At 35.3% G+C, this 10,743-nt stretch overlaps 1 protein-coding gene across 1 annotated transcript; it reads left to right on the top strand.

The window, feature by feature from the left end:
* The first annotated feature begins 3,478 nt into the window (after positions 1-3,478).
* LOC148200428 (uncharacterized) lies at positions 3,479-9,704 on the top strand. The gene is made up of 7 exons (XM_088112948.1): positions 3,479-3,611; positions 3,699-3,866; positions 6,403-6,480; positions 6,673-6,937; positions 7,429-7,525; positions 7,685-7,763; positions 8,536-9,704. The coding sequence occupies exons 1-7, from the start codon at positions 3,479-3,481 to the stop codon at positions 9,702-9,704; spliced, it is 1,989 nt and encodes a 662-aa protein (XP_087969074.1).
* Positions 9,705-10,743: the final 1,039 nt, after the last annotated feature.

Here is a 10,743-nt window from a genome sequence, read left to right as displayed (position 1 = left end):
GAGCACCATTTCACCGCTGAGCACCATTTCACCGCTGAGCGCCAAGTTTGCTTGTTGAGTACACTGTCTCGCGCTTAAGCGTCATCGTTGAGGGCTGATTCTGAGTGTCGCACTCACCGCTCAGCGCCATTTCACCGCTGAGCGTTGTTAACTTGGGCTTGGGCCAACTTTATGTATTTTTAATAAACTATACAAGGGTTTAGTCGACCTAGGGTTGGTATCTTTGGATAGAAAGAGGCGAAATTACACTCCTTTCACCCCTTGGAGGCGAATTTTGGATGCGGAAGCTCCGATCTTCAACTTTTAGGGTTCTATCTTTCATTCTTTTCATTATTTTCATCTAGTTTCACCATGTTTATGGTGAACTAAACCTCCATTGTTGTTGGGGAAACGATGTAATCCTTTGAAACTCTCATGTATTGAATTGATTCTTGATTATATATGCTTTACTTTATTAATTGTTAGGGTTTTTTCCTCTATGCTCTTTGCATGCTTTGTTTAACTAATTCAATTGCATGATCATTGATGTTATCGATATGGACACATATAGTTAAATCTAGAACTGGGGAAATTCTCCCGGAAGCAATATTACCTAGACATAGGAATATGAGGATCGATTACCTTTAAGCTTCTGTGCGAATATAATGCATGATTAATTGCTAGGGAGACAAGACTTTGTGAACTAGTAATTAGGATTAGCCTTTCTTCCGAGACATCGGGTTTAGGTAAATTAGAAAGTGACATTAACATTAATGAAGAAAGATGAATTCATAAATACATGAGAGTGGATAGGATAAGTCGGAAACCCCAACAACATAATCATTCCATATTTTACATCAATCAATTTTGCATCTTTCGGTCCAATTGATCAATACTTGCATTCATGTTTATTTTTCTGTAATATAAACAGAATGATTTCGTTTACAAGTCTTATTTAATCAAGAAATCACATAACTGTTTAGGCCTTGAGTCTCTTGGGAAACGATACTTGGTTTTACCATTTATTATTACTTGATATGATTCGGTACACTTGCCGAGGTGTTAACAGTAATCCACAAACAACCTAAAGCTACCATCATTCTTCTTCACAAACAACATCGGTGTGACACACTAAGTCTAATGACCTGGTTTTCCAACAACTCTTCAATATGCTTTTCTTCAGTTCAACCAACTTTGTTGTAGCCATCCGAAACGAAGCTATTGATACAGGCTTTTCCCTTGGCACAATATGAATTGAAAACTCCACTTCCTTTTGAGGAGGCAACCTTGGCACTTTTCCAGGAAAAACATCCCAAACTTATTCACAACAGAGATATTCAAACTTCTATGATAAAACACTGAGACCCTTCCTGGACTTCTTACAACACCTGATGAGAAGACAACAACAGTAACTCCTTTGAGCTAGGAAACAATAACTTCTTCTCACTACAATCAATAAGAATATGATTGGTAGATAGTCAATCCATTCCTAAGATCACATCCAAACCCTATAGAGATAGGAATATAAGGTTGACCTTAAACTTACACCCCTCTACTACTATTGGACATCTAGAACACTACACAAACATCTTAACCAAACTAAATTTTGGAGTAGATACCACAAGATTATACTACAACTCCCTCACAAGTAAATTCAGCTCTTGCACACAAGTTTTTGACACAAAGGAGTGTGTCTCTCTATAATCACAAAAACCACACACATTCCTACTTGTTATCAAACAATCACCCGATAAGGTTACCCGATCCAGATGCCTATGCTCTAGCTCCCTATAGCTTGGGGTTTATCATCCGTCATCTCTTCTTGAGATGCCTGCTAAGGTTGAGCTACAACTCTTTTACTAGAAGGATAATCCCTAGCAAAATGTCCCTTCCACTACAAAGGTTACATCTCTGGTAACCAACCTTCTAAGAACAAACACTCCTTAGATGTGGTCCTCCACAGATATATCATTGCATTTTGCCCTGCTGAAACTACTATTGGGAAGAACTCCTTTTTAACCCTTGAGATTGAGGTCTAGAGTAAGATTTCTTGCTCTCATCTTGTCCACCTCTTGACCTAGATAGTCCTGCCACACTCTATGGTTGTCTCTACCGAACTTCAATCTTATCCTTTAACTTTTCCACTACTCTAGCTTTATTTATTAAAGCAGGAAACTCATTAATAAAGATTGACATTATCACGATCTTGATGTCACCTCTCAACCCATTCTCAAACTTCCTACACCTTCATTATTCATTAATAGTAAGGTGTGGATGTTAGCAAAATGATGAAGATGAAGTTTTGATGATGTCCAAATCAAGTCAAGAGAAATCAAGATTCAAGATGTTATGAAGACTTGTATTGCTATGGAAAGCTTTTGTAATAATTATAGTTTAGTCTCTAGGACCTAGATTATTAGTGGCTTTATGTATGCATTTAAAAGTAATGTAAAAATAAGCCAAACTGCAAAATCTGTGCAGTGTTAATCGATTAACAGAAAGTGTTAATCGATTAACGTTAATCGATTAACAGAGGGCGTTAATCGATTGTTCCAGAGACGAATGGCGAAGCACAGCATTTCAGTGTTAATCGATTAACAGAGGATGTTAATCGATTAACGTTAATCGATTAACAAGGGCTGTTAATCGATTAACAAAGTGAACGTTTGAAAAAATAGCCGTTTTTAGAGCCGTTGAAGTATCCGTTGGGTTGTTAATCGATTAACCACTGTAGCTAATCGATTAACACTGTCAGAAAGGCTGAAAACGGAAAATGGAAGAGTCTTTGATGAGTCTATAAATAGACTCTCATTTTCCTCTCAACAACAACTCTTCCCTTGTGCAAAAATCTCTGAACTCTTTGAGAACTCTATTGAAGCTAAAGAAACTCTTGTCTGCAAAGTCCTGAAGTGCTACTGCGGTGACAGAGGAATAGCTTGTTCATCCTTGGTGTGTCTGAGGAAGTGTCTGGAAGAGAATCATCCTTCGTGAAGTATTCGAAGGAAGTGTTTCATCCTTTGTGAAGATTCAAAGGAGGTGTTGTTTCATCTCTTGTGGCTTCAAGAGAGGTGTCTTCTAAACTTTTACAAATTGTATCTGTGTGATTGTAGTTTGTAATAGTTTTGTGATTAGTGAAGTGTTTATCTTGTTTTTAAGATAAGCGACTGGACGTAGGATTGGTAAGATCCGAACCAGGATAAAATCAACTGTGCAAATTTCTCTCAACCTTACTCTATTTTATTATCTTTATTATTTGCTAAGTAAGTTTAATTGAGTAGAAATTTTTAAGGCACACGATTTTAGTAAGAACCAATTCACCCCCCTCTTGGTTTGTTATCCCACGCTAACCATTCCGCTGCAGCCGTTCTGACAATTGGTATCAGAGCTTGCTTTGATAGTCATTCAAATGGCAGGATCACATCAAACCTTTGCAGAGGGTGCTTCTATCAATAGACCACCACTATTCACAGGTGAAAACTACGCATTTTGGAAGGTTAGAATGCAAATTTTTATGGAATCTATTGATATAGATATTTGGGATGCTGTTGCATCTGGTCCTTTTGTTCCAACTAACAATATGCAGGAACCAAAGCCCCGTGACCAATGGACTGCTGAAGATAAGAAAAAATTTGGTAATGATGTAAAAGCTCGTAATATTATTTCATCTGCTTTAACTGTTGACGAGTTTTACAGGATCTCTGTTTGTAAAACTGCACAAGAAATGTGGGAAGTACTTAGAGTAACCCACGAAGGTACAGATGATGTTAAGAGAGCAAGAAAGAATACCTTAATCCAGGAATACGAAATGTTCAGGATGAAGCAAGGGGAAACAATAGTAGATGTTCAGAAACGCTTCACCAACATCGTAAATCATCTTATTGGATTAGGTAAGTCTTTCGATACTGATGAGCTTAATATTAAAATTTTGAAATCTTTAGACAGGTCTTGGCAACCAAAAGTGACTGCAATTTCTGAGTCACAAAATCTCAACACAATGACAATGGCTGCATTATTTGGAAAGTTGAGAGAGCATGAACTTGACCTCGGAAGACTAGATGAAGAAGAAGCAAAAACTAAGAAAAAGACTCTAGCCTTCAAATCTGAGGTAGAAAAGAACAAAAGCAAAATGGAAGATGAAGACTCAGAAGAAGATGAAAATTTGAGTCTACTAATCAAGAGGTTCAATAGGTTCATGAAATCAAAAAGCAAAGGGAGATTCAGAAATGAAAAGAGAGAAAATCAAGGATCTTCCTCAAACTATAGATGCTATGGTTGCGGAGAAAAGGGACACTTAAAAGCAGACTGCCCAAATCAAAAGAAGGGTGAAGAAAAGAAAGAAAAGAAGTTCTTCAAGAAAAAGAAAGCATACATCGCATGGGACGATGACAACGAATCAATTTCTGACTCGAGCAGTTCTGATGAAGAAGCAAACATATGTCTAATGGCGGATGACGATGACGCTGGAAGCCAAGTAAGTACATCTAACGATTCAGAAAATTCTAGTCAATATGATAGTGAAACTGAATTGCATGATACTTATGCTGCCTTATTAGTAGAATCCGAAAAATTAGATATAGCTCATAAGAAATTGAAAAAGGATTTCAAAGAGATAAAATTAAATTTTGGAAATATTCTTGAAGAAAATGAAAATTTGAAAATTACTTCTGAAAATTTCTCTAAAATTAATGATAATTTGAAAACTGAATTTACAAATTTGTTTGAAGAAAACAGAAGTTTGAAAAATAAATTTTTATATCAAGCAGAAGAAATTAGAAATTTAAAAAGTAAAGTTTTATTTTATGAAAAAGAAAAATTTATTGCAAATAATGAATGTGAATCATGCATTAAATTCAAATATTTTTCTGAAAACACAACCACTGGAGAATGTAGTAAAAATAATGAAAATAAGGTTGTAAAAAATAAGTATGTTCCTAAAATTAAGCATAATCATAGAACCCGTAGAACTTGGGTAGAAAAAGGAACAACTTATAGGAACACAAATGTTGCATCATGCTTTTATTGTATGAAAAAGGGTCATACATCTAACAAATGTAAAATTAAGCATTATGGTGTTCCAAGTGGTAGATATGCTTGGGTTGTAAAATAATTTCATTATCTAACCCAAAGGACCCATACAAAATAGTTGGGTACCTAAATAGCTTTCTTTTTATGTTGTAGGAATTATCAAAACCAAGGAAGTATATGTGGTGTCTTGACAGTGGATGTTCAAAACACATGACCGGAGATAAAAGAAATTTACAAGCTTCCGGAAAAAGGAACGAGGCTTTGTCACCTATGGTGACAACAACAAAGGAAAAATCCTTGGAATGGAGACATTGGAAGTGAAGATACCTTGATGATCAAAGACGTGCTATATGTGGAAGGATTAAAGCACAACTTAATTAGCATTAGTCAATTATGCGATAAAGGATTCAAGGTAACCTTCGAACAAAATTCTTGCACTATTTATAAAAATGATTCTTCTGAAATTGCTTTGAAAGGAATTAGGCATAACAATATTTATTTGATTGATTTAGAAAATGCATCAAATAGGAATATTTCATGTTTAGTAGTAAAAGAAGAAAATCCATGGTTATGGCATAAAAGAGCTGCACATATTCATATGCAACAATTGAATAAACTCATTTCTAAAGACTTAGTAATTGGTCTACCAAAACTAAAATATGTGAAAATAAATTGTGTGATGCATGTCAAAAGGGAAAACAAGTGAAATCATCTTTTCATTCAAAAATGTTGTTTCTAGTTTAAAACCCTTAGAACTTTTGCACATGGATTTATTTGGTCCCTCTAGGATAAAAAGTTTTGGAGGAAATTATTATGCTTTAGTTATTGTAGATGATTATTCAAGATATACTTGGACTTTCTTTCTTACTCTTAAAAGTGAAGCTTTCAAAGAATTTAAAAAGTTTGCAAATTTAGTTCAAAATGAAAAGGACTTGAAAATAAAGCTATTAGAAGTGACCATGGAGGTGAATTTCAAAATGAATCTTTTGAAACTTTTTGTGAAGAATATGGCATTTCTCATAACTTCTCTGCACCTAGAACTCCTCAACAAAATGGAGTTGTAGAAAGAAAGAATAGATCCTTAGAGGAACTTGCTAGAACTATGTTAAATGAATATAGTGTTCCTAAACAATTTTGGGCTGATGCTGTGAGTACTGCATGTTATGTATTGAATAGAATGCTATTAGGCCAATTTTGAAATGTACTCCTTATGAACTTTTTAAAGGTAGAAAACCAAATGTTTCACATTTAAGAATTTTTGGATGCAAATGTTTTGTCCTAAACAATGGAAAACAGAATTTAGGAAAATTTGATTCTAAAGCCGATGAAGCTATTTTTCTAGGATATTCTCTAACTAGCAAAGCTTATAGAGTTTTTAATCGGAAAACATTTGAATAGAAGAATCTGTACATGTTGTCTTTGATGAAATTGTGGACCTTGAGGCAAAATCTCTTGAGTCAGATGAATCAGATGCAGGTGAAAATGAAGACTTGCAAAAGACAACAATGAAGAGAAAATGAATAATCCTCAAGATGATGAAGATCTAAACAAAATATGGCAACAACCTAGAGGATTATCATTGGACAACATCATTGGCGACATACAAAAGGGGTAAACACTAGAAGAAATCTAGTTAATTTTTGTATGAATGTAGCTTTTATGTCGCAGATAGAACCAAGAACATTAAGGAAGCTCTTCAAGATGAACAATGGTGTATAGCAATGCAAGAAGAACTCAACCAGTTTGAAAGAAATCAAGTTTGGGAATTGATTCCTAGAGACGATACTCATCAAGTAATTGGAACAAAATGGGTATTCAGAAACAAACTGGATGAAGATGGAAACATCACCAAGAATAAAGCTAGGCTTGTGGCTCAAGGATACAGTCAAGAAGAAGGTATAGACTATGATGAGACATATGCTCCAGTTGCCAGGTTAGAGGCAATACGCCTACTTCTTGCTTATGCATCTATAATGAAATTTAAATTATTTCAAATGGATGTTAAAAGTGCATTTCTAAATGGTTTTATAAAAGAAGATGTGTATGTTGAACAACCACCCGGTTTTGAAGATTTTAAATTTCCAAATCACATCTATAATTAAAGAAAGCACTTTATGGTTTAAAACAAGCACCTAGATCTTGGTATGAAAGACTTAGCAATTTTCTTTTAGAAAATGACTTTAATAGAGGAAAAGTTGATTCCACTTTGTTTATTAAGAGAGTCGGAAAACATATTTTGATTATTCAAGTATATGTTGATGATATTATTTTTGGATCAACTAATAAATCTCTTTGTGAGGAATTTGCTAAGACTATGCAGGGTGAATTTGAAATGTCTATGATGGGAGAATTAACATTCTTCCTTGGTCTTCAAATTAAGCAAATGAAAGAAGGTACGTTCATTTCTCAAACTAAATATTGTAGAGAAATTCTTAAGAAGTTTGAAATGGACAAAGCAAAGGAAGCATCTACACCTATGGGAACCTCTTGCTATCTTGACAAAGATGAGTCAGGTAAAGAGGTAAATCAAACTAAATATAGATGTATGATAGGTTCTTTGTTATATCTCACTGCTAGTAGACCAGACATTATGCAAAGTGTTTGTGTGTGTGCTAGGTATCAATCTAGTCCTAGAGAATCTCACCTTACTGCAGTTAAAAGAATATTGAAATATCTTAAGGGAACTGCATCCTTTGGTTTATGGTATCCATCTGGAACGGAACCTAGTCTTGTAGGATTTTCAGATGCTGATTATGGAGGTTGTAAGATAGATAGAAAAAGCACTAGTGGAACATGTCATTTCTAGGTAGTTCCTTAGTTTCTTGGCATTCTAAGAAACAAGCCTGTGTAGCCTTATCTACCACTGAGGCGGAATATATTGCTGCAGGAAATTGTTGTGCGCAAATTTTATGGATGAAACAGCAATTAGGATTATGACATTCATTTAGATCATATTCCACTTAAGTGTGATAATACAAGTGCAATAAATCTTACAAAGAATCCCATAATGCACTCTAGAACCAAGCACATTGAGATTAGGCATCACTTTCTTAGAGATCATGTGCAAAAAGGAGATTGTGAAATAGAATATATTGATACCCAACATCAATTAGCTGATATTTTCACCAAAGCATTGCCTAAAGATAGATTCTATGAGCTTAGAAGAGCCTTAGGAATATTAAAAATATCTTAAAATTGGACATAGGGAAAAATTTGACGTTTTTCGGAAATCAGCGTCAGTTAATCGATTAACATACAGTGTTAATCGATTAACGTTAATCGATTAACAGGCCCTGTTAATCGATTAACATACGTTACAGGCAGTAAATTCTGCAAAAACTAGCCGTTGTAACGGCTATAAACGGCATTTTTCCATTTTTGCACGTTGGGGGGGTCATTTCTCAGCCTATTTATACCCCTACAATCCCTCATTTTTACCCACAAACATTACCATTCACTCTCCTACTCAAAATCTCTTCAATTTGCTTGCTGTCCAAATTTTGGTGCTGTCCAAAATTCTTTGCTGTCCAGCTTTTCTTGCTGTCCCAAAATTCTCTCTACTTATCATGGCTGAACCATCAAGGAGAAGAAGAAGAAGAAGCTATGGATCGGAAAGCACGCCTCCCGCACGTGGTCCAAATATTCATGGTTGGATTTCCGATGTTGGAAGGCATGACGAATATTTGCAATGGTGGAAAGAAAGAAAGGTTCTTCGCCAAAAGTTTGTTAATCTAAATTGGTTTACTGCAAATCAATTTCAGTTTTCTGGGCAATTAGTTGAGCAAGGAGTCCAACAGTTCTTGCAACTTCAAGGACGTTATTATCCAGATTTGGTAAGAGTATTCTACTATAATCTGAAATCCCATAATGGTATAGTTTACACTCGTGTAAAAGGGGTAGATATTATCCTAGATAATGAGATTTGGACTAATGTTGCTCATCTTCCCCTCTTAGAAAATACCATGAATGTGCCAAACGACTTTGGTGATTTTAATAAAATCTTGGCCTACCGCTCCTTCATGAGAAATCCTCAACAACCTCTACCTAATAGGAGATATCTTCTTGTAGGCAATCTTAGAATGGAGGAAAGGGTACTTCATTACATTATTGTATGGATGCTTTGTCCAAGAGGTACAAACTTAGCCCAATGTTTTGAAACTGATTTGATGATTATGTCTGCCATAACTCAAAATATCAACATCAACTGGGCAAGCCTCATCTCCGATACCATGGTCCGAGCCAAGAGGTATGACAGAGGTCATCTTCCATATCCTCTCCTTATTTCATTAATATGTATCTATAAAGGAGTTGATGTCACGGGAGAGAAATTTCTCACTGTCCTACCGAGTCATCAAATTGAGGAATCGGCATTACATCAAATGGGCTTCATAAGACAAGGAAATCTGTTTGTCCGTGCTGAAGATGATATTGCCCAAGCAGATGACGCATCCGCCGAAGAAGATGAAGCCATTCCCATGCCAGATCCAACCAATGTTGCTGGACCATCCCATCCTCCTCAAGCATATAGTCTAGAAAGTATATCTAGACAAATTGACGCAATGGCCTCCATGCAACAAACTAGGATGGACGAAATGATGGCTTATCACACCCTTCGATATGATGAGATTAACACTCACCTCCAAGAAATAGATATTAAACTTGCCAAATTATATGTTCCCGATAGTGAGGATGAGCCTTAGGCACTATTGTTTCTATGTTTTTATTAGAGTGTGCTCTTTATATTTCATTGTATGCTTGCCTCTTTAAAATTCAAATAAAATGTATGTTGCTTTTATTATTATTTCTATGCATACATGCTTTTATTAAGGGGGAGTATTTTTTCTAATAAATTTAGGGGGAGCTATCCTACTTTTTAATAATGATCAAAAAGGGGGAGAAATATTTAAAGTCTTAAAATTATTTCTAAAGTTCACTAACAATTGTTTCTTCCTTAAGTTGTTTTTCAAATACAGATTATTACCCAAAAGCTTTAAATCAAAGAAGGTTTTGATCATCATCAAAAAGGGGGAGATTGTTAGCAAAATGATGAAGATGAAGTTTTGATGATGTCCAAATCAAGTCAAGAGAAATCAAGATTCAAGATGTTATGAAGACTTGTATTGCTATGGAAAGCTTTTGTAATAATTATAGTTTAGTCTCTAGGACTTAGATTATTAGTGGCTTTATGTATGCATTTAAAAGTAATGTAAAAATAAGCCAAACTGCAAAATCTGTGCAGTGTTAATCGATTAACAGAAAGTGTTAATCGATTAACGTTAATCGATTAACAGAGGGCGTTAATCGATTGTTCCAGAGACGAATGGCGAAGCACAGCATTTCAGTGTTAATCGATTAACAGAGGATGTTAATCGATTAACGTTAATCGATTAACAAGGGCTGTTAATCGATTAACAAAGTGAACGTTTGAAAAAATAGCCGTTTTTAGAGCCGTTGAAGTATCCGTTGGGTTGTTAATCGATTAACCACTGTAGCTAATCGATTAACACTGTCAGAAAGGCTGAAAACGGAAAATGGAAGAGTCTTTGATGAGTCTATAAATAGACTCTCATTTTCCTCTCAACAACAACTCTTCCCTTGTGCAAAAATCTCTGAACTCTTTGAGAACTCTATTGAAGCTAAAGAAACTCTTGTCTGCAAAGTCCTGAAGTGCTACTGCGGTGACAGAGGAATAGCTTGTTCATCCTTGGTGTGTCTGAGGAAGTGTCTGGAAGAGAATCA

The sequence above is a fragment of the Vigna umbellata genome, chromosome 4, assembly GCF_029865625.1.
Source record: "Vigna umbellata cultivar VRB3 chromosome 4, Vumbellata_1.0, whole genome shotgun sequence".
NCBI classification, from domain to species: Eukaryota; Viridiplantae; Streptophyta; class Magnoliopsida; order Fabales; family Fabaceae; genus Vigna; species Vigna umbellata.
This window is presented reverse-complemented; position numbering and strand designations above follow the sequence as displayed.

What these genes read in the sequence shown, in the direction of transcription:
- LOC148200428 (XM_088112948.1), top strand. Translation starts at nt 3,479, where the DNA reads ATGCAAATTTTTATGGAATCTATTGATATAGATATTTGGGATGCTGTT. An exon ending in TGAAGATAAGAAAAAATTTG is followed by an intron (nt 3,612 to 3,698) that starts GTAATGATGTAA and finishes AAACTGCACAAG; the next exon opens with AAATGTGGGAAGTACTTAGA. An exon ending in GTCAGATGAATCAGATGCAG is followed by an intron (nt 6,481 to 6,672) that starts GTGAAAATGAAG and finishes TTTATGTCGCAG; the next exon opens with ATAGAACCAAGAACATTAAG.